The sequence below is a fragment of the Thermobia domestica genome, unplaced genomic scaffold, assembly GCF_964235325.1.
Source record: "Thermobia domestica unplaced genomic scaffold, izTheDome1.hap1.1 HAP1_SCAFFOLD_190, whole genome shotgun sequence".
In the NCBI taxonomy this organism is placed as follows: domain Eukaryota; kingdom Metazoa; phylum Arthropoda; class Insecta; order Zygentoma; family Lepismatidae; genus Thermobia; species Thermobia domestica.
The window spans coordinates 292226-317853 of record NW_027655920.1 but is presented as its reverse complement, the minus strand read 5'-3'; the positions used below and the strand labels follow the sequence as shown (position 1 = coordinate 317853).

The 25628-nt window shown below is 37.0% G+C and overlaps 1 protein-coding gene across 1 annotated transcript in view; it reads right to left on the bottom strand.

Moving 5' to 3' along the window:
• LOC145676517 (putative cytochrome P450 301a1, mitochondrial) overlaps positions 1-25628 on the bottom strand; it is a 217644-nt gene that overhangs the window by 78728 nt on the left and 113288 nt on the right. The window contains exon 5 of the mRNA XM_081747340.1: positions 17452-17528. Within this exon, the coding sequence (XP_081603466.1) occupies positions 17452-17528 (77 nt within the window). The remainder of the gene's footprint in view (positions 1-17451; positions 17529-25628) is intronic.

Here is a 25628-nt window from a genome sequence, read left to right as displayed (position 1 = left end):
TGAAACATTGAAAAGTTTACAACTGATTTAAAAATTCCTATTGTTTCATGTATTATAAATATATGGTGAACTAATATATTTTACTTGAAGTTATAAATGACTACTTTATTGGTAAAAGCAGAAACAAGTTGACTCAAGCGGGAATCGAACTCGCGATCCTTTACGCGTGAATCGTGAATGCTTCACACACTGCCACACGGTCACTTGGGAAATTTAGGCGTCGTATCATATATACGGCGAGTCGAAACTTTAAGACGCATTTTCTAGGCTATTTCTGGTTATTGCACTCTCCCAGTTTGTAATATTAACACTTTAAATATGCACTACTACCTCGCGAAAGTTCATTTAACAATGTCTGCTTTTTCCTTGTAATATATAGTCATCTCAGGTAAGTGAATAGAAACAAATGCCAAAAAAAGAAAAAAAGAAAATAGGGACAATGAAAGTAAAATATAGACATATTCACCACTGTTCAGAGGATGCTATATACAATGCAATAAGCAGAGTGTCGGTGGGTCGAAGTGAGTTTGTAAGGTATGGTGGATCGCTGGTTTATGGTGGGTCACGGTGGGTTGTGAATTGCAGTGGATCACATCCTGTTGACCCACGACCCATTAACCGACTTACACATCTTGACCCACGTGTCTCACTTGACACAAGATCCTCTTCAATTCTGGTGACTGGTTTTCAATTCAGCATGGGAGAGACAATATAGGCTTTGTTGAATCCGAGACGAGACGAGACAAAGCGTCTGTCTCGTCTCGTTTTTCGACACGAAACGTGACATGTCCTTGTCTGGACTCATCGCGTTTTAAATGTCTCGAAAGCATTCCATAGCCCTCTCTTGTCCGATTATCAATTGTAACTTGTAAACTTCGTTACATTTCGAAGTCGCATGGCTTCCAATTTTCTTCTATTATTATGAGGTTTAAGAAAGAAAATTAGAGGAAAGGAGACGAGATAACAATTTGTCTCGTTTCGAAAACACGAGATGACAGTGAGATAGCCACAAGACGAGACACAGGATTCGTCTCGCATCGCTAAAATTAGACAATTAAATATGAGGAGAAGAAACAGGCAATCATGTTGTGTCTAGTGCATCATAATATTTTTTTTTCTAAAGTTCTGTTTTCATTTCATTACCAAATTATTTCTCGAAGACCGACATCGGATCATGTTTCACTGGCCGTCACGGTTCCGGTACTTTAGGTGATAATGCTTGGAATTATCACTTTGATGTTTTATAGTTGCTTGTATTCCGTATTCTCATTATGTAAGCGTCTATTTGTCAACTCGTTGATTTGAATGGAAGCACCTCACCCTCAGTTCCGGGAACATCTCTCTTTCTCTCTCTCTCTTTCCGTTTCAGAGGTGATGGTAGACAAAAGGGCAAAATTGTATAGAAATTTTACGGCATTTCTGGCAAGATGGTCTCTCCAATAGGCACATTCTGAAGAAATCTGCCTATCGTAGAGACTCACATGTGCGAAATTCGGGAAAATTTGCAGTTTTTGAGATTACCACCCTCTGATACATACCCCAGATTAAATATACCTGCTTCCTCGTTTTCATTGTTTCACTTCTCTAATAAATTTCACCGAGATTTTAAACTCTTTTTCACTTAACGTATTTAACGGATAATACGTTCTCTTTCACCACCTCTCATGTGCTCTATGCATTTTTTTTAAACCTAAAAAAATATATACTCCTTGGAGCAATTCGAAGCGCCGTCAATAGGATTTGTAATCTAGCGCCTTAACCACTACACGAAGATCGTTGCTTGGTAAACGTTTAGTTGTTGGAATATAAGTTCGCATTTGTATTTTATGTTCCTACTTCGACAATTTCTACTTTCTTTTTCTTCGCTTTCTCTGTATTGATTTAATTATCATATTCTAGATGGTTAGAACGCAGGAATATAGTGGCTAAGACACTAGATTGAAAATACAAAGGACGTAAGTTTGAATCCACTATAAATAGAATATTTTTTTTAATAATGCATACAGCACGTGAGAGGTGGTAAAAGAGAGCGTATTACCCGTTTGAGATGTTAAGTAAAAACTTGGTAAAAATTCCACTGACATATATTAGAGAAGTGATACAATGAAAATGAGGAAGCAAGTATATCTAATCAGAGTTATGAATCAGAGGACGGTGATCGATAAAACGAAATTGTTCCGAATTTCACACATGTGAGTCTCTACAATAGGCAAACTTCTTAAAAAATGTGACTATTACAGAGACCATCATATTCCACCGATTGCGCTAGCCAAAGTTAGTTTAACAATAACAAATGGTGTAGTGTATTTCCTTAGAACGATACATTAAAAAGTGCATACTGCAGATGAACGAAGTGTTTCGAATGTCCTAGTAATTTCCTTGGCCTTTCCCAATTAACATGCGAAAATCGTCTCAATCATGATACAAGTGTTTGCGTCCACTTTCTTAAGGATTGCTCATTTAGTATGAGAAGTAACTCTTTGATTCTTCACGATTGCTTTGAAAATAAAATAACTTGAAAAGGATTTGAAGCTATATTGATTACGTGTATTACTCACAAGTCCAGTATTTCACCCCTACATTATCTTCTCATGCAACATCATAAGCTAATGAGTTGAGTTCCGAGCCAAGTCGCTGTTTTCGAGGTCGAGTTTCGAGTTGAGTCGAGTTTGATAATGGCTCGCTCGCTCGTTCAGCTCGTTTTAACTCGTTTTGAAATAATGGCCTGATTAGACTGGAATGCGAAAGCCATGAGAAATGTAAGCAATAATGTGGAATACTTTTAGTGTTGCTCACGACAGTGATGCATCTCATCTCGTGGGGCAATTTTAGTGTATCTCTTCTCGTCTAGATAACGAGAGGACAAGACTTATTTTTATTATTACGAGACAGCCTCAAATGTCGTAATCACCAATATAAGTATATACTGTAGTTCTTAAAATCAAGGCTGAGACCTCCACGGTCGAATTCTTGAGCCCAAGCAGAAGACCAACCCGGGTAGTGATATCAACCGGCTAGGCTCGTATCAACTGAGCGGACAGCTCGAGTCGGCTCGGTTGGGATGAGCCGTCCGCTCGGGCCAATTAAGCCGATGACCTGAGTCGGCTCAGTTGGAACGAGCCATCGACTCGGCTCAATTGAGCCGATGGCTCGAACTTTCTCGGTCGGGATGGGTCACCTACTCGGCTCATGGGAACCGGTTCGAGCCAGCTAAGTTGAAACTAGTTCATCGGCACGGTTCGACTCAGCTCAACTAAGCCGATGGCTCAAATCGGCTCGGTTGGGTGATCTGTTGGCTCGGCTCACTTCGCGGTTCGGTTCGGTAGTGAATGAGCTATAAGCCGAGCCGCTTGAGCCGTTGAGAGGCCTAAACCCGGTCCCAGCTGTTTTGAACATGTTTGGCTGAAGCCTATAACTTTTAACAATTTTTGGCTCGAGCCCGAATTCTTGCCCCTTCGGAACTCAAACCCAGAACGTGACCTATGTCCATGCCTCCTGAAGACTTCTCGACGACTGAGATCGACAGTCAATTAGCTTTTACTATTCAGATACAAACCGCATATCTTTTAAAGATTATACACGGTGTTGATATAATAATAATAATAATAATAATAATAATAATAATAATAATAATAATAATAATAATATTAATAATAATAATAATAATAGCATTAAAAGTTTTAAACTTGTCCTAAAATTTGGCGAAACTTACTTAAATTAGAGATTTCGGGGAAATTGTTCTGTACCTTCAAGGTACACCCTGCAACTACCAACATTTTAAACTAGAACCTTTCATTGAAGTTTCATGTAGAAAGTATTCTACTGTATGTTTTAAGGAAAATAACTGTAATAAAAATAACTGAATATCACCCAACAGTAAGGCATATAATATACTAATTTTTACGGTATGCAGAGGTAAATATAAAAGCTTTGCTACAAAAATACCTCACAGACCATAATTCAATTAGCTCTGAAATACAATGTAACGAAATAGCCTATGAGATTCAGTATACATAACAATTGTTACTTAAATAATGGACATACACTATTTCTTGAATCGTAACAAGACGAGAAATGTTTACGATACTTTTCGTCTCGTCTCGATTCTCATCTCCAAAGCGACACGAAAATTTTGAGTTAACCTTGTCCCGTCTCGAATGTAAAATGTTAATTCTCATGTTTTGTTTGTTTTAGAAACAAGATGAGAAATTCCTCTTCTCGTGGGCAACATTAAACCAAACCGAAATATTCTTTCCAAATGTCACGTTTCTGCTTGTAACGGTATGACCTGGGCCATAATTAGCTCCTAGGTTTTAATCTTCTACGAGATAATAATAATTATTATTAGTTTATAACTATTACTATTATTATTCCTGAAGATTTGATAGTTCAAGTATTGAAACATCCGAGTATTCAAATATCTGAATATAATAAAACGTATGTCATCGCCGATCAATCACCATCAAAAATCCTAAAGGAAAAAAAATATTGCGACGTGGATTCGCACAAGCACTTTGACCACTGAACCGCGATCGCTACGCGGTAAACGACTCGCCTTTATTCTGGTTACGTTAGGTTTCTTTGTCTCCGCTTGCAAACTTGTGTGTTATATTTCTTCGATTCAAAATGTATTTCGTATTTCTTTCCTGATGTCGGCAAAGTTTACATTAATAACTTGAGTTGTTCTTAAACCGTTGGTTCACAAAATTGTTTTTTCTCCACACGAAACTACAGATATGACAGATTGAATACTCGTACTCTCCATTTCTTTCAAAGCAGTCGCCATTACCTGGTCAAAGACTTATTTCCGCCATGATTCATATTCAAAACCAAAATCAATTCATTTTTCGGAAGCGGAATTTTCCCTTTCCGGATTTCGGATACTTATGGAATTCGGTTAAACTACGGAATTCAGAAGAATTCCGGAACTCGGAAGGAATCCGGAATTTAGAAAATTCCGGAATTGAGAAAAACTCGGGATTTCGAAAAAATCCGGATTTTTCGAATTCCGGAATGTTAACGAAATCACAAATTTCTAAATTCCGGAGTATTCCGAATTCCGGAATTATTCCAAAATCGGTATTTTCCCAATTCCGGAATTTGGCCGGTTTTACTTTCGGGAGTCTGGAAAGTAAAAATTCCGGAATTGGTTATCCCTAGTTTATACACAACCTTTCAGAACAATAAGCAAGTAGCTGTCTACAAAGAAACAAGTAATAAAAAGCATTTTGTATCCTGCAATACGTCATGTATTAAAATCCGACAGGAATTTCAGTATCTAACCAGAAATCGTTAAATCCAAGATGTAGTACCCGCAGTTTCCTCCATTTGTGTCTATATAATCTTGTTACTAAAGCTTATTGTATGATAACGTTAGTAAGTCTTTCTCTGCTCTCCCGTAAAGTTGTGATACGATCTACTACATGATACAGAACGAATTATCAATTTAACCAAGTTGTTGTATTACTACACATCTGCTTCCGCCTCTGTAAACTGTGGTCGATCTCGTTGATCGCGACATATTTGCTTTTTTATACCCCTTTCTTCGTTTACTGAACTAAACAGTAACTATTCTGAAATATACTACTGCGCATGCCTCATAGATAAATATTTCTGATGCCAATAGTTTCCGTTTTGTCCAAGCAATATTCTTTAACTTATTCTTTTTCTTATGACCCTTTTATTACATTATATGAAGAGCATGTAGGTCTAAATACCTCATGTATTATATAGAATGTAGGTTTAACTCTTCCAGCAAAGGAGGAACATGTGATCATAGTATACAGCCCACAGAAGTGATAGCTGGCAATACAGTGGTCGAAATCCCTAACGACACAGGGGATGACTGGTGTCCTACACGCTGGTCTAGTGGCTAGCACTTGCGTCTTTGGTGTATGGTGTCCTGGGTTCGATTCCCGGTGGAGAGCATTTATAATTTTTAACTGTCCTCGATGTTTCTGTGTTCGTGTCCCTTCGTTGTAAGTTATTAAAAAAAGCAAGTTAAACGAGTGAAGCAATTAAAATTAGCAATAAGTAAGTTACTGAAACACGTTCGGTGAGTCAGTTAAAAAAAAAAAAGTGGTCAAAGCACTGGCTTTTCGCGCCGTCCATGCGAGTTCGAATCTATCTCGGCTTGATTGTTTATCCATTTGAGATAAAGTATTTTTACTTTTCGCTACAGGTATTCCTTCTTTTCGTATTTTTCGCCGTCCTGCACAGTTAAAGTAACTGGCTATTCTTATTCTTTCTACGAATGATGGATCTTCTCTCTGGTTTCATGTCAAACATGCACACGTTATGAAAAGACGTTGTTGATAATAATAATAATAATATGAAATATTACTAGCTAACTCGTGTGTGTGTATTTCGACAATATAATTTTATATTATTATGTGGAAATAAGTAAGGCTGTCTAGCGCCCAACCTTCTATTTTTTTCGATGCGCCTTATGGGTTCACGGTGTCCAACGTTGGTCCCATCCCACTATCATCTCCTGTTCTCTCGATATAAGTTATCAACATTTTGCCTAAAGAGGGCTCTGCCGTGGCCCCATGACTCCCCATGACATGAATCTTCGTTCATTTTGTATCGAAATCGCTTATTTCTCTGATTACTATGAGTGCATACTGTCCAACGTTGCTCCCATCACTATACAATTTCCCGTTCTCTTGATACAAATTGCTAATAGTTTGTTTGTAAGGGAGAGATGGCGATACAATCATTACGTTTGAAGAAGAATTGAGGAAGATATTGCCTTGCCACAAACAACACCTATTATTATTATTATTATTATTATTATTATTATTATTATTATTATTATTATTATTATTATTATTATTATTATTATTATTATTATTATTGTTGTTGTTTTACTTACCACTAATGTTGCCTACCTTTATTTGGAATGCAATGTGTTACTAAAAAGCAAATCAAATAACACTCCTCGCGATTCACGCTCCCGAACTCGAAATATATTATTTACAGTTCTCTGTGTTAGGGGAAAGCACATTTATTATATTATTCTTTCAAATAACATTTCATAAGTTATTTCACTTTCAATGTTTAATTTCATATGGTCACTAACAATCATCTTGTTCCGATAGGAAAATATCCCCCCTCCCTCCTGCAAAAAAAAAAGCCTGACCGTATCGAAAGGACGTGAACCTTCTTTAGGCGATTAATCGGGTCAAATATTTCAATAAAAGAGGATAAGTCCCTGCACACAAATATTTCAGTAAAAGAGGAAAAGTGACTCAAACTTTTTGAATACCTATTCATGGGCGAAATTTGGTTGCCTTGGAACTTTTTAAGAGTTTGAAGGGCCGCCATTTTGAACATTTTCATCTGATTATTCTGGTTAACGAACTCATCAAGATATTTCAACAGTTAATGTTTGTTCCAAGTTTCGTCTCAATCCGCTGAAATTTAGGGTGGTCAAATAGCGTTATATATATACAGATAGATAGATAAATAGACACACAGAGGAGGAGAGAAAAAGTGTTTTGCTCCCTTCTCCCTTCTCGCATCTGTGCTGCGTCAGAGGTAAACCGGGCCTCTTTGCAAAACGTATTGACCAGCCTAACCTAAACACAAGCCTGTTATTTGTTAACGTAGAAATATGGTCGAGAGGTGTAAGGCATGTAGAGATAGTATTTTTAATAATCATGAGTATAGGTTCGAACCTCTCCACTTCCTTATTTTTTTTTTTTTTTTACTTTTTGCAGCTACTTCGGAACGTTCAATTTTTATTCTTTACTAATTGCAAATGGCGTTTACATTCAAAATAAGAGGAATTTTGGAGGCATTTGTTCGGATATTATTCTCTTTCGAAATGAAGACAAGAATAAAAGCAATACGCAAAGACAAAAATATTATCAGTACTAAACATTACCAATAATAATTGCTACAAAAGACTAAATACGACCTCTTTTACCATCTCTCGTGAGCTGTATGTATTATTAACAAAAAATTTTTAAAATGTCCTTGCCGAGGATTCGAACTGGCGTCCTTTCCCTTTGTAAGCCAGTACCTTAACCACTACACCAAGATCACCGCGTGGTAAATGTTTAGTTGTCGGTGTATTTTTGTATTTGTGTTTTACGTTCCCACTTCGACAATTTTTAGTCTTTTTTCTCCGTTTAAGAGCTTCTTTCTGGCTTTCTCTTTCGGTGTCGTCTTTTATTTACACTATGCACTATCCGTATTCACAGCTTGTGTCCCTCTGCAATGTCTTATTCAGATTAGACTTTTCTTTTTGCCCCTCAGTAAACATTTGATTGATTTAATTCTCATACTCTCCACGGATGGAGCGCAGGAATGCCAGACTCGAAAAATAGATGTACATTTACTTTCCTGACAAGTAATACCCGAGTAGACAAATAATACGTTTCGCTCATAAAAAGAACTGTTTCAGTGTTGCCACACTTGGTACAATTGTACCAAATTCAGCCCTTTTTGTCATTCATCGGCCCGTTAGTACCACGCAGGCATTTTCAGCCCCTTTTGTGAAAAAGTTGGTACAATTCTGCCCAATTCAGCACCATTTAACAAATACTTGTCACATTTTCAAAAGTGTCAGTGAGACTTTTCCTACATCTCACGTTACTCATACTGGTGTTGGACTCTTAAAAAATGCTGTTGAACATTCATTTCTGTGACGTTACACCACATAATGCTACGAAATTTGTGTAGAGAATACCGGAAAACAAATGACGCTAGATAAGCGCATTCGCGCCGCGCATAAAGGAGACGAGAAAGAAGCAGTGTGGTAGAAATTTTAGTCGTCCTATTTGGATGTTTTTAAAAATTAATTAAAAAAAACAACACTTTCTTGATTTAAACTCTTGGAAAAGGGGGGGGGGTTATAGAACTTTTCCTCTGTTACTTTCATGTTATAGAGCCATGTATTACACTCAGGGGTACAAGTGGATCTGAAAAAGTAGGGGGTGTATGACGTCACGCCGTCCCCCGTGCCTCTCTTTGCCCACTGTAATTTTTTAGAAACAGGGGACGCCACAGATATTTTCTGAAAGTGGGGTGACGGCGTTCCCCCGTGTTCCCCGAAACGTTTGCCCCTGATGGTATAAAATAATGAATTCAGCCCTTTTTGTTTCAATTTGGTACTATTTTTCAGCCCATTCCAAAGCTAGGACTGTGGCAACACTGAACTGTTTTATTTCAGCTGCTCAGTGGGTCACTTACATTTTTACAACCACGAGGACTTCAAAACTAAAATCGTATTTTCAGATTAAATGTGTTTTATAAAACTAATTCAATTTTAGATTAAAACAGACCAATACTAACACATTGTACTTTTAAAAGACAATTATAATTTTATACCAACGAAAATTATAACGAAACAGGCAAATAAATGAAATGAAATAATTAACACTTGGAACATTACTTCTGTTAAATAGGCTATAACCTGTATTTGCTTTTTTTTAAAACCCTTTTCAGATTGAATTGTATTTTTCTTATTATAATTTGATATAATATAAAAGTATAGTGCTTTCTAAAAGTACTGGAGAGGTTTGAGAAAAGCCTTCGGGTCTCATCCTAAAGGAAGGGAAAATCCCAACCTACACCTCGCAGAAGAAAGCGAGCAACGTCTTGGCGGCTAATGTAGGTGGGGACCGACTGACTCCCGGGATAAGGAGTCAGCTTCTACCAAGTGCCAACGGCCTTCTCGGAGGGCGGATGAGCGGGTGGAGGTCAGGACACATTTTTGCCCTTAGGAGGGGAAACTATCCCAAAAGGCGGATGAACCACTAGATAGTCAACGGCATGGAGATGTGGAAAGGAAATGGGAATACTACCACATTAGCTTTTTCCCAGGAGGGACGAAGGAGGAGAATAAATAAATATGATGGTTCTTCCTGAGAGAAAAAATTCCGGAGGTAAAATAGTTCCCCGTTCGGATCTCCGGGTGGGGACTACTCCGGGAAGAATCATCAGAGGAAAAAACTTCCATTTCAGCATGGGAGCCTGGAACGTACGAACTCTACGACGTGAGAGAAAACTTGAAAATTTAAAAGTGGAAATGGGCAAATGTAAAGTGGACATAGTGGGTTTCAATGAAGTGAGATGGCTAGCGAAAGATGATATAGTATCGGGAAATTAGAGAATATCCTATTCGGGTGGCGACAAGGCTGAGAATGGCGATAGCAATGAAGAACAAAGTAGCAAGAAGTGTAACCAAAGTGGAATACTGCAGTGACCACTTGATGTTTGTAAAACTACATGTAAAACCAGTGGATATTGTGATAATACAAGTGTATCTGTCAACTACCGACCATGATGACAATGAGGTAGAAGTAATGTATGATGAAATTAGTGACATATTGCATCAGGAAGGAAGAGGTAAGGTCATCGCTATAGTAATGGGAGACTTCAACAGCGTAGTAGGAGAAGGGGCTGCGAATAAGGTAGTGGGACCATTTGGAGAAATTGAAGAAAAATTCTGTGTAATAGGCGATAAAATCGACAATATGGAAAAAGTTGTTGAAAAGTTAAACAGAGTCTACTTGACACACTCCACAATAACGTTGGCAGGACGGAAAGAGCATCGAGAAAACCATGGATAACTGAAGCGATGCTTAAGAAGATGGAAGAACGCAGAAAGACGAAAAACACGGACATCAAAGAATACAGAAAGCTGAATAATGAATTGAGAAGAAAGACGGTCAAAGTCAAAGAAAAGTACATGGAGCGGATACGTGAAGAAATAATGGAACTTCAAAGGCGCGGCAGTTATGGTCTGATGTACCAGAAAGCACAAGAATTCGGAGCGAAAGCTAACAAAGGTATACGAACGTTTGGAATCGAAGATCAACAAGGTAATGCAATCACCGACCACCAAAGAATCCTTAGAGTATGAGAGGAATACAAAATAATCTCTATGATCAAAAGAACCGACCCGCAGATATTGCGATCGAAGCAGAGGAAGAGGTGGATGATGATGAAAAAGGACCCACTATATTGAAAAGTGAAGTTGTACAAGCAATCAAAGACATACGAAGGAGAAAAGCCACTGGAGACGACGACATACCAGTAAATTTGCTCAAGGGATTAGGAGACAACGCAAGGAAAGTACTGACTTCACTTATTAACAAGATCTACCTGTGTGGAGAATGGCCAAAGGATTTTCTTGATTTTACAATGATTGTATTGCCCAAAGAAAGCAAGCAAAGAAGTGCAGAGGTCACAGAACCATTAGCCTGATTTCCCATACTGGAAAAATCATTGCATGCATACTGAATAGGCCGCTGGAAAGTAAGATAGATGAGAGGATAGATAAAGATCAATTTGTACGCCGAAAGGGAAAAGGCACCAAAGATGATATTGGATTCATGAAAATTATATATATATATATATATATATATAAAATTCTTGATGTAAAGGAAGAGTTGTGTTTATGTATCATCGACTAGCGAAAAGCTTTCGACCGAGTAGATTCTACGAAACTTCTGAAAATACTTAAATAAATCGGAGTCAACTGGAGAGATCGACGACTCATTCAAAACCTGTACACAGGACAACGAGTGAAGCTGCTGTTGAATGATGGAGAAACCAATAGTGTGGAGATTGGAAGAGGAGTCAGACAAGGGTGTAGCACGTCGCCCCAATTATTTAACATTTACAGTGAACGTTTAATGAAGGAAGCATTAATGGAAATTTAAGATTTCAAGATTGGAGGGCAAATCATTAACAAGATCAGGTATGCAGATGATACGGTTATAATAGCTAAAACCGAAGGAGGACCGCAGGAGATGATTGACAAAATAGTTGACACTGGAAAACTATATTGAATAGAAATCAACATTGAAAAGTCTAAAGTCATGAGAATATCAAGTGGAAACTCGCCCCTACGGATCAGAGTAGAACAAAGATAACTTGAAGAGGTCGATAATTTCAAGTACCGTATCTGGGAAGTATTTTGAAGAGACACGCTTACTGCACCAAAGATATCAGGTCAAGAATTGCCATTGCTAAAGAAGCATTCAACAAGAGAAGATCACTATTAACTAGCAGGCTCCAGGGGCGGATCCATGACCGACTTCTGGGGGGCGGTGGGTTGTCATACTGCTACTTTTAAGGGCTCCAAACTATGGGATGGGATTTATTTATATATATAAAATAAGAAAGTTTCCTCTTCTGGGGGGGCGATCGCCCCGATCGTCCCCCCCTGAATCCGCCCCTGGCAGGCTCAATTTTGAACTTAAGAAAAAGTTGGTCAAGTGCTATATATGGAACATTGAACTGTATGGTTCCGAGACTTGGACATTACGGAAGTTAGAAAAGAAGTATTTAGAGAGATTCGAAATGTGTGTTGGAGGAAGATGGAGAAGATAAAATGGACAGAAAGAGAAACAAACGAAGATGTTTTAAATGAAATGAAATGAAATCTTTGTTTTACGTCCCACGATTATGCCGGTTAGGCTAAAGGAGACGGTGATGATGAGTGATGAATGAAATGGTGGAATGAAGAAAGTGGGAGGAAACGGGAGAACCCCGAGAAAACCCACGCACACGGTGTTTGTCCACGAAGATGTTTTAAAACAGATAGGAGAGAAGAGGACACTTCTATCCAGCATCCTTCGTAGGAAGGCCAATTGGATTGGACACATCTTGCGAAGAAATTGTCCCCCTCACACCGCCATAGGAGGAAAGATGAAAGGGAAGCGAGGAATAGGAAGAAGAAAAACACAGCTGATCGATGATTTGAAAAATAGGAGAAAATATTGAAAGTTAAAAGCAGGGGCGTCATTTAAGGGGGCAGGAGGGGGCAATTGGCCCCCCAAGAGTTTGAGGAATACATATACTTTAATCGATTGTCTACTAATATACTACTACAAAACGTGAAAATCTTATGTCGGAAGTGCTCTTGCCCCCCCCCCCCAAGCGAAGTCTGAAATGACGCCCCTGGTTAAAAGAGGAAGCCGAAGACTGAGAAGCGTGGAAGAAACACTTCCAGGCATAAATTTAAAATTAAAAAAAAAAAATTAAAAAAAAATCTTTATTAGTTCCAGGATCTGCCGAAAGGCAGAATACTTAATAATAATAATAATAATAATAATAATAATAATAATAATAATAATAATAATAATAATAATAAAATATAGTAAATTTAAAATATATTAGACTACATATACAAAATAAATTTTGCTTCTGTTGTTGATGAACAATGCTCAAGAGAAAAGGCGACTCAGGAGTCCCGTCAGGCGGATAGACTTTGACATATTTATATATATGTATATAGACATATATTTTGAAAGGTTGCTGAGGTAAAGAATAAAATGGTTGGTGTCACTTCGATATTTATTTCGTAAATAAAAAATGTATATTCTTATAGGCTATGCAAGTACTACAAAATCAGTATGATTACTAATTGAATACGTATTGATGACGTCATATTGTTTTGATATCCTGTGAACTACTTTTTAAATAACATTATTCTTTAATTTTAATAACTGTATGTTAAAACTATTTTGTTTATTACAAACTAAATTCAACTATTATTTAAAATGTAGTTCATAGGATACCAAAACAAGGTTATACGTAATCAAATGCAATTGATTTCGTTCCTCTACTCGCTGTCTTAACTAGGCATGTAACCAGGATTTCGTAAAGGGGAAAGGGGGTGTCCGAGACATGAAATAATGTGGTTATCACACCGAGGGTTCGATCATTCTAAACTATTTTACTGGAATATATATTGGTTCGTTTAACCAGGACTTCGTAATGGGGGGAGGGAGTCAAGGGCGCCGATTTCACTGTAACTTTGGGGGGCCCATTCATAAAAAATACATATAACAATAAAAATACATATAAAATTATATACTCATAAAAATACCTGGGACCCACATGAGCTTTGGGGGTCTCGGGCCCCCCGGCCCCCCAGGATCGGCGCCCTTGGACGGAGTGACATGAAATACTGAAGGCCCAGGAGCTTGATCATTCTAAACTATTTTGCTGGCAACATATATTGGTTTGTTATCACACTAAAATGAGGATATGTTAGTAAGTACTTTAATAACTAACAGAACTTTCTTTCCACATAACTTTCTATTATTATTATTATTATTCCGTCAATTACTGTCTGTTCCAAATGACAGGTTAAAGGAGCAGTAGCAGACTATCTCTTAAAATAACATGTTTAATACTGCAGAGAAACGATGGCCAAAAATTATGATAAAAAATGTCTACATGGTTAGAGAACGGCAGTATGCTTTCGAAAGCTTGATATTTCCCTGAATTGTAGCAGAAATTCTGAGAATTTCGTAACTTTTCTAGAAATTTCAGATTCCTCGACTTTTCCAGGATATCTTGCTCTTTCGCCGGATATATTGCAAGTAATACAAATCTCCTCATAAGAAAGAGTAACCAAAAGCTTGCTCTAGCTTTTTATTAACGCTCATTCTTCTTTCTTTTTCGTTTCATTTTGTTTCATCCTTCCTTATTTTTTTTTCATTTCTGGTTTCGAAGGGGGTCCTAACCCCTCGGACCCTCCCCCCCCCCATTGGCTACGTGCCTGCTTTAACTTAGATTTTGGGTGAAATGTTATTCTGGCGACGGAGAAAATTCTTCATGTTCATGTTTTCTGTTGTAGAATAACATTATATTGCATACGTATGTTTGTGAACTCTTTTCACTGATAAAAAATAAGCAAAAGAAAATTAGTAAATTTTGTATTATCTTTAGCACGTGAGGCTCTTAATGGTAATGGTAAGCTATATTACTCATTAACCAGGGACGTACGCAGGGAAGGGGGTGACGGGGGTCCGGACCCCCCCCCCCCCGAAATTTCGACTTTTTTAAAATTTAGCCTAATTTAGGGGCAATTTTAGGAATTTTAATATAAAATACCTTTATATTTAGTTTGGACCCCCCACGAAATAAATTCCTGGGTACGCTACTGTCATTAACTATACCATGCATTGCAATCTTCCTAGTGTTATAATGAAGGGTACAGTTTAGTAAAAGTTACATCTAAAGGTGAGTTTATTAAAGGAAAGCTCCAATTAGCAATAGAGGGGACAACATTTCCCACTATCTTTCCAATGGATTTTATGGTAGCGAGAAACAATATTCGCAAAAATTTATTCAAAATCAAGAGTCGTGTTTCAAAACTTTACCCAAGAAACCGAATTGAGTCAATAATCTGAGAATAATTCGTGCAGTTCTCTTGATATATTATTTCTTTCTCTATTGAGAATGTTTTGTTGTGTTTCTAAAGAATAAAATTAAATATTCTGTACAATTAAAAAAAATAATTAAAAATCACGGAATGCCGTTTAAATATGTGATACTCAAGTTGCCTTTGAAAAAAAAAAAACGTTACTTCAATTTTAAATTATATAAATATTATCGAGCTACACAAAATACATTGGAAAGGTACGTTAGAATATACTGCCATGTAATGGTTATAGTACAGCTTTTATACTTATCCTAACAGATGGTAGACCTATGGTTCTTATGCAATATTATTTTTTAAGTTTACGAACAACTTTGTATTGTATTGCGATTTTCTCAAAAACTACGCATGAAGAATTACTCCCACTCTTATCATTTTGTTCGGAATAATAAGATCTCTGGATTGGCAAATGCTTTATTTTCGATTTTTTGTTTGTTTGTTTGTTAAACGCTCGCGGAAGTGTTGAATTCACCCCTAGTAACATAGACAACTTGCAAACCGCTAGCTGTAAGTTTCAATTGCAAGTCGGCTAAGCTTGCATCCAAGCTTGATTGGAAAACCTGCAAGCTGGATTCCAGTAACGAAGTTACATGGGGCAATCTTGCATTCAGTGTTCCATTCAAGCTTAACGCAGGTCAATAGTTAATGAACGGTCAGTGATGCTATGACGCTTTGCGAAGGGTTTAAAGCATCGCTTGCAAGTACCACAAAAGCCAGATTGTATGAAAGCATGCTTTTCAAGTGCAAGCGTATAAAACCAAAAGCCAAGCACGCGCCAAATGGCCAAAAGTTATCTTGCTATTTAAGGACTCCGGGTCTCGACACGCATCTTTTTTAGATATATTTTACTTTGTAGGTTACTTTTACATGCATAAAATGACTACACTTAAAAGCACTAATGTTCTGAAAGTAAACTTTTCATGTATATTTTAACAAGTAAGACGTAAATCTTAACATCAATACTTGTAATTTTACCTCCATCACCCATCCTAGTCTAGCTCGGGCTTGGGTTTAGCTCGATCTACCTTTGGGTACAGTTGCTGACTTTTTATTTTTTCACGCATTGTAGAAGGAATACACTGAAACCATGACCAGGCTTATTATAGGAAATTATCCACTTACATAATGTTAATACCAAGGATGTAACTTGTGGGAGGCAGGGGGGCAACTGTCACCCCAGGAAAGCTCCCCGCCGTTCCAGGGAAGCCCATTTTAAGACAAAATTTTCTTACTCCCTATACGATACGAACATGAAAGTATAAATGAAGTATCAAACAGGTTCAATACATTACATAAACAAAGCAGCACACAAAAGGTAAATAAAACAACAATGAGTCGTGGGCTCATTTCCGTAAAAAAAAAAAAAAAAAAAAAAAAAAAAAGTCTACTATCAGGGGCCCTAGAAATAATATTTGTTCTTATGGCTTTGAAATTTGTCAATATTGTCCCCTTAATATAATTTGTCATTATGGAACGGGCCCAGGGGCATAACTAACAGCCCCGTAGACCTTGCCGTGAGGGAAGACCCACAGGTTCCAGGAGGCCCATAAAGAGTAAGAGAAAGACGGGAAGAGGGTCCAATAATTAGGTAAACAACTTTTCTAAGGGACCCAAATACGCGTATTTAATGCTTGCCCCCCCCCCCCTCCAGAAAAAAATCTAAATTACGACCTTGGTTAATACTATTGGAAATTCTTAGCAGTTAGTTGCTATTTATTTCCGAATAATCAGTGGATTTCCGACTGGTATTAAACGCGAAAACTATTCAGTGCTTCATACATCCAGAGATAGCTATGTTTATTATATCTTTTTCTACCGTGCTTCCGAAACATTTATTATTATTATTATTTAGGAGCCATGGTGGTAGAACGCTCGCCTATGGTGCTAGAGATCCCTAATTCGACTTCAGGTCAGTGAATTTGTGGCGGACAACATCGTATTCGTGCGGTTTCCTTTAACTTCTTCCATTTTCTTACACATTTTCATTTCACTAATTAATTTCACAATTATTCGCTTCCTTTAGTCATCTACCTGCTTTTATTCTAAGAAGCATAACCAAGAGATTATAAATTTAATTTCTTTTATTATGATTTTTTTGACTGTTACTATCTATATCTGGAACTGTAAAGGCCAATATTTATTCCCTTTAATTTTACTTCTACAAAATATTAGGCTTCACATAAGACAATACAGAACTTTTGGCCATTAGTGCATAAATGAATTGTGATTTAATTTATTATATACCGGTATATACTTACATTCAAGGGACCACTTATGAATTTCATTAAGAAAGTCGTCGGGCATCTCATTTTTGTCGTTCTTTATGAATTTCATTCTGAAAAACAAAATAAAATAACATACATTAATGTTATATAATATGTAAGAATATAGGCCATCTGAAAGTTGTAATGTTTAATTTCAGTTTAAGTAGAAGAGCTCCTTCGTGGCTAAGCGGTTAACGCACGAGCCTTTGACGTGGGATACCCGGGTTCAATTCCCGGCGGGAGCCGGGTTCGGATTCCACGTTAATCAGTAGGTTCACGTTTCATATAGCCTTGCTGCTGAAAGGGACGCTAAACTAATATCAACTCAACTCAACTCAACTCAAGTTTAAGTAGAGATAAGTGAAAATGAAGTCTTTAAATTTTACGTCAAACGCCGGCTAGGCTAAAGGAGATGGTTATGATGACAAATGAATGAAATAGTAGAATGAAGTGAGTGGGAAGGAACGGGAAAACCCCGCGTAAACCCACGCACACGGGGTTTGTCCACCACAAACTTTACTTGGTGCAAGCTGGGATCGAACCAAGGACCCTATGCACCAGAGGTGAACTCTCTACCACTGAGCAATCGCAGCCCCTGTTTTTGATAGAGAGTTACGGATGGATATACAATGTATCACTGAGACGATTAGTCAATTGCATGACTCCGCTTCTTGCTATGTATTATAGTTTCTGCCCTATCGTAGTCCTCAGTTGATTTCTACCATGGTTCGTTTCTATCACTTCCAGTTTGAATTTCCAGTCCATTAACCAACTCCAAAACTAACTTTCACATTCTACATACTAGTCAAAATTGATAATGAGCTATCAAGTACTTTTTCAAATTTTTTTACTCGCGGACGGACACACGGAGAGGGTGAATATGTAAAGGAATTTGGAAGTCCAAAATACCGGTACTTAGTGTATTGTTTGCAAGAGTTGTTGGGGGAGATTTCTATTTTATACATTTTTTTAAAATTTGCATATATGTGCATAAAATAATTTTGCAAGTCGTAAACTCTTGTTGTATGATTTAATTGAACAGGATATTTAACTATGTCATTATCAACATCAACATAAGTATTCTACATTATTGGCAGGTTATTTGATGCGACTGAAAAGCTTCCATTCTCCACGGTCTTCCGCTAAGCTACGATTTTTCTGTTTCGATATCGTCCATTAATTGCAGTCTCCTTCGCCCCCTCCCTCTATTTCCTGCCACCATATCCTCTAGCACGTCCCTCATGATACAGTTCCTTCTTAGCCCATATTCCCACCAGTTTCTTTTCCTCTTCTTAATAATATCTAAAATTCTTCTTTGTTCCCACACCATTTCTAACACCCTTTCATTCGTTATCCGCTTGATCCACCTAACTCTCTCCATTCTTCTCCACGCCTATATTTCGAAAGTTTCCAATTGTTTCTCATCACTTTTGCATAATGTCCAGGTTTCTGACCAATACAATACAATACTTCACACGAACTATTTTATGAGTATTTTAACTATGTCTGGTCTCCTAATTAGCCTATTTGACTGTCTAGTTCAGGAAGAACTATGAAAAGCTGTAAGGTATAGGGTATATACTGTATTGAAGAGAAAATGAGGGATAAAAGACCACTAAGATAAAAAACGATATTGAACGTATTTAAATGGGAAAGAGAAACTGGTTGAGCCATCGAACCAGAAAAAGATGAAATAAGATGAAGAGCATTGTAGTATTAAAAAGGAGTCGGGAAAATACCGAGTTGATGAAAGGAAGATACTACTATGGAAAAAGGACTGTTTCAAAATGAAAACGTTAACAACTATGAAATTCATGAACGAGATGTTAACGTTATTTGCTCCGAGAGGCTAGGCCTATGGAAAGTTATTTTCACCATTGCTCCATTAAAATACGCATGGGGGATGAATTTGAACTTAAACAGCATTTGTCACTAGTAATATTAGTGAAACCAGAAACTACGGATTGAACACTAATATCGATTGTTTTCTTCCTATCTCTGTCTGTGGGTGATAAAATTTGGACTTAAACGCCATTGGGACTGTTACTATTCATCTCAGCTACTCCTTCAATTATGAATTCGCCTTTAATATCGGCGAATGTCTTCCTTTCTCAGTCCCTCTCCTCAGGCCCGTATCCACGGGGGGGGGGCAAGGGGGGCTGGGCCTCCCCTAATTTTGGCTGGCCCCCATAAAATTTTACGGTAGGCTTGGAAATGAACTATAATATGGTGATGAAGTATAATATGATTGTGTCGGGCCCACCTAACTTCTACCGGGCCCCCAAAATTTTTGGGCTGGCTACGGGCCTGGCCTCTCCCCTTTCACAAAAGTGTGTTACAAACCTAAGCTAATGCAGGGTGCACACTTGCGACAAAAATCTTGAACATCTAGGCAGAGGTCTAGGACAAGTTAGTGAACAAACATGGTTACATTCATTCTCATTTACGTGTGTATATATAGGTTTAGTAGGATTACGTAAGAAAGACAGAAAACGTACTTCATATATAAGTTATGAGTTTTAACCACTACACACGTGTATCTATTTTTCATAATGATTATAGTGTACATCTTGCGTATTCATGAAGTAAAATTTTATGGAAAAATAATGTTCATCAAATGAAGAATTTATTAGAGCGCAATTAATGTGAACCGTAGTAAAAAAAAAAAGAAAAAAAAACTATCTATAAAATTTATCGTACAAAGCATTTTAGAAGAGTTTGACTTACCAAAGTTACTTTATATATTTACCTTATCTGTCCAAGGAAACAAAAATGTGTCTCTATACTTCCGGGAAATAAAAAAAAAAAAAAACTCAAGAACTGTTTAATGTATCACCTTCAATTTGGGCCAGATTGTAGAGGATCGAAAGTTAGGGGGAAAAAATTATTTCATAGATGTGATATTCAAATCGGAAGTGGTAGATGCCAACCATTTCCGGTACCCAACGTGAATCTCTAATAGAGTAACAACGGTACCGGTAATGGATATCAAAAAGCTGTTTTCTGCAATCAGTTAGGTGTTCCAAGAAAATACTCAATATTAACGCTAATCTTTCTTCTAAAACCGTACATGATAGAAATATACAGCAACGTCCTGTTTCAACATTAATTGAGAAGATATCTTGTCATACTAACCAAACTCTTTCACGTGGTGTACACGTGACATTGGTACTTGTGCACAAACATATCTTTCTCATAACTTATGCATATTATAGAACAGATGAAACAGACGAAAATCAAGGTACTCGTTGAAATAATCCTTCTTTTGTCCAGCTAATGCAACAGTACTTGTCTTTCACATCAATATTGGTGTTTTTGAATAAATATAGAATTATTAATAGCGCAAATAAAGTAGCAAAAAGGAGCTAACACACGTTTAGTAATATGGACGAATCATAACTACTGCGAACTGATTCTAATTGACCAATGACGTGTCTTATGGCCAGTGGCCAAGAATCATCTCAGTTAGTATTCAATAATTTTCAGCTGAGATTTAATTAAATTTTACTTTATACACTGTGAAAAATGAGGTGTTGAAACAACACAAAATTACTACCACTTTAGTATGTTACTTGTGTGTTAATTCAGCACCAAGCACGTCGCCTTACCGAGCATATCAGCAATAACTAGTTACTACCTGAGAAAATTTGTATTGGTATTTGTCATTTAATATGAGGAAAGCTTTGCGAACACCCAAATAACGGATAATGTTCTATGTTTTCTGCAATCGGTCACAATAATATTGTTGTAAACTTGTGGATCGTCTGACAACACTTACTTGGGCAACAGTCTTGCCATCTTCTGTTTACAAGTGTTAAGATACAAGAATAACAGACACTATTGCCACACTTTGTACAATTGTACCAAATTCAGCCCTTTTTGTCATTCGTCGGCCCGTTGGTACCACGCTGGCATTTTCAGCCCCTTTTGTGGAAAATTTGGTACATTTCTACCGAATTCAGCACCATTTAACAAATACTTGTCACATATTGTCAGTAAGATTTTCTCTACATCTCTTTCTTTTGATGTCTTTCAGGGAAGCTTCTAGGACCCTGGACCGGTTGTACATCTTTTTACGAATGTCAGTTTACTTACCATATATTCTTCTTACAGTCTATTATCCTCCTTCGGTCGTGAAACAGGCGAGAATAAAGTGCAATAATTTATATTTTAATATTTTATTATTTACAATATACACTCGAACTCGGAGATGATTGCTTTGTTCCAATTTTTTTATTTTTTCATATATGGCTATAATACCGTTTTGATTTATTGGTCACTTTGAAATAGAGGCGCGTTTGGTTTCATTACAATACATACCGAAGATGATAACTGTTTTCCCTTTTAATTTGTGGCCTCTGTTATACTTCCTATGCGTAACAAAAGTTTCTTCTACTTCCAAGGTTGTTCGAGTTCGTCTTATTTAGATGTTTTTTAAAAGTATTTTTTTAAAGAGTACTTTCTCGACTTGCACTCTTGGGAGAGCGGGTGGGAGTGTTCTAGAATTTCACCTCTTTTAGTCTCGTGTTATTATAGAGCCATGTATTACAGTGGTATAAAATAATGAATTCAGCCCTTTTTGTTTCAATTTGGTACTATTTTTCAGCCCACTCCAGAGATTGGACTGTGGCAACACTGATAACAGATAAAGAAAATAGATGGAAACATCGCTATCTGTGTAACTGTTGTCAGATGATTCACAGATTTACAACAATATTATTGTGACTGATTACAGGGAACATAGAATGTTATTAGTTATTTGCCACAAATGCGAAATATATTTCCCAAAGCTTTGCTCATACAAAACAATAAAAAAAACTATGCAAATGCACACAGTCTGTAAGAAGGTATTTCTGATATGCCCTGAAGGTGATGTGCTTCGTGCTGAATTAACACACAAGTAACACGCTAAAGTGGTAGTCATTTTGTGTTGTTTCAACACCTCATTTTTTGCTGTGTAGGGTAGTAACAATAGGAACAAAATCACACTGGGCATAATAATAATAATAATAATAATAATAATAATAATAATAATAATAATAATAATAATAATAATAATAATAATAATAATGTTCAATTTTGAAGTAGTATGAACAAGTATTGACTGAGTAGATGAAACATGAATCTGACATGAATGTGAGAAAAAGGAATATTTTTGATTCCTTCGCGGAGAAGCATCTTCCTTAGTTACGCTACTGGCTACAGCATAACGAAGAATATCTTACTTTAATTCCGTTGAAACGTCCCACTTTCGTTTGAGTAAAAAGTTTGAACAAAGAAACTAATAAAATAACCGCAAATGAACATTACATTTATACGACATCGTTAGTTCTAATCGTATTTGATTACATGGACTTGAAGTAGTAAATAATACTGTGTGTATCCTACTCACTGCAGTTTATGGTTAAGAAAGTATTTCCCATGCATGTTCACTGTCATCACGGCGAAGAACAAGAAGGTATAAAAATATTTTTTTCTCTGTACTATTACATAATAGCACATTTAAAAATTGAACGAAGTATACTACAAGAATTTTTATTGCATTGTTAAATTATAGCGTGCAAATGTATTTTCCTTTCGCAATTTATTTTCCTTTTCCTAACGAGTGACTCACTAACATTCTCGGTGGAACCTTTCGTATATAGGCTATAATAAATTGTTCGTCCTTAGTTTTTTCATAATCTCCCTCTCTTTAAACATACAGGATGACTCTAAATTGTACAGATTAGGAAAATTTCTCTCAACTTACGAACACTGGTTGGCAGCAGTGAGGTCACTGCCAGTGATGAGTTCTTATTTGTTTGTAACGGTTGAATAGCCGCTGTTCAATAACCACCAATAAGATAACGCTATGGGTTCTCTGCTTTGAATATTTTGGGGTTACAGTCTCATTGAAATTTCTGTTCATGATTCTGTATATTATACTTAATCAATTATGTCATGTATAAATGTTGGTATGAGGAATCAGTAATTTCCACATGTTCGATAGCTGTGCCCGTCCTTCTTTAACATAAGTGTTGATTCTGTGGGGGCCGAGAGGACCTTGCCCTCTCCCTCCTGAAGTTTGCTTGGATAGACGTATTCGTATCAAAATCTTCATTGATGCCTTGTTAGGTAATATCTGTCAAACAGGAATCCCCTTGCCCCACTCTCCAAAAAATACTACTCTTTAAGCTCGCCAAATGGCGCAACCCTAACTTCAAGGACCTAATTCTGTCACCGTTTTCATCAACACAATCCAAAATTTGCGTTTTAATTTGCAACAATCGCGGGCGCATCAGTTATAACTAACTGCTTGTTTCAATTGTTTTTTCTTTGATTTGAGTAGCGATTCGCGAATTATGCGAAGACTGAAACAGAGAAAGCCTCATGTTTCGATTTAACTTTCAATTAAGCTTTAATTATGTCTTTTGATGGCTGTATTGATGCAAAAAGTAGCATTTTCCTTATTAGTAAGAATAAGAGATTGAACGTAGTTTGTATACGAGATTTTTTTATTTTTACTTTTGACTCTACTTTTGATCTTCTTTTATTTACCCAATTTAAGAGAAAGTAAATGTACTACTTAATATATTATTCGAATGAATTAGAAACACGCGCTAGAAGCACAGAGATTTGCGATAGTGCAGCTTCGATGTTAGAGTTTTTCTATTCCAAGTGTGCCCCTGTTGGCGCTGCTGTCGTTGTGTGTTTCCCCTACCCCTTTCAGAAGAGGAAGTCAAGTTGCTGTGGATGTTATCCTTCGATAGTTGGATGTTGTCAGAATTGCCACATTGATTTATTTCACTGGCTTCGTTATAACCTACGATTTTCATTCGCCAAGACCACACGGCTGAATGACAAATTGGCAACACAGTTGAGGTTATTCACTTCTTTCTCTAACGCAAAGGTTTCCCCCGTAAGAGGGCGGCGGGGGTGGGGCCGAAGTATGTTTCGCATATTTTCCGTGGCACACTTAAAATAGAATTGCTCTACAAAGTGAAGTCCCTTTCTGAACAACAATTTGAGGTAGAACAACAAGGTGAGACGACAATATGAATCAGGATCTCAACAGAAATGGGTTTAAAAGAGAATTTTAGAAAGAAGTTAAAGCTAATCATTATGTGCTTCTTCTACAACAACGGGTTATTGAATACAAATGTTTGTTACCTTTTGAGAGCGGCTATGAAACAGAAGCTTCTGATTAAAATGAGATACGAATTCCTAACTATTACTCGACTTTCCCCCCAGAATTAGTAACTGCACTGGGAACTGAACTTGGTATCACAGGCTCAGACAGTGTAAGCGTTACTCGCTTAGTGATATATATTATAATTGCGGTTATGCTATGAGTTATATAGGATTAACATATTAAAGGACGTATGCGAGAAGTATCATACTCATAGCAATAATCAGCTTTCTTTCAGAAATCTAGATATTGATAATTCCTTTACGATCATTAAATATTTATGAACAGCCTGGTTATAATGAAATGGAAAAAATCGAGTTTCAGAGAATGATTTTAATGCGTGTAAGCTAAGTTTATTCGTGTGTACGGAAATGTTCCAAGTATCGTATCATGACTAAGCATTGGCAAATATGAAGTAAGTACACACCTTATATTAAGTAGTACATTTACTTTCTCTTAAATTGGGTAAATAAAAGAAGATCAAAAGTAGAGTCAAAAGTAAAAATAAAAAAATCTCGTATACAAACTACGTTCAATCTCTTATTCTTACTAATAAGGAAAATGCTACTTTTTGCATCAATACAGCCATCAAAAGACATAATTAAAGCTTAATTGAAAGTTAAATCGAAACATGAGGCTTTCTCTGTTTCAGTCTTCGCATAATTCGCGAATCGCTACTCAAATCAAAGAAAAAACAATTGAAACAAGCAGTTAGTTATAACTGATGCGCCCGCGATTGTTGCAAATTAAAACGCAAATTTTGGATTGTGTTGATGAAAACGGTGACAGAATTAGGTCCTTGAAGTTAGGGTTGCGCCATTTGGCGAGCTTAAAGAGTAGTATTTTTTGGAGAGTGGGGCAAGGGGATTCCTGTTTGACAGATATTACCTAACAAGGCATCAATGAAGATTTTGATACGAATACGTCTATCCAAGCAAACTTCAGGAGGGAGAGGGCAAGGTCCTCTCGGCCCCCACAGAATCAACACTTATGTTAAAGAAGG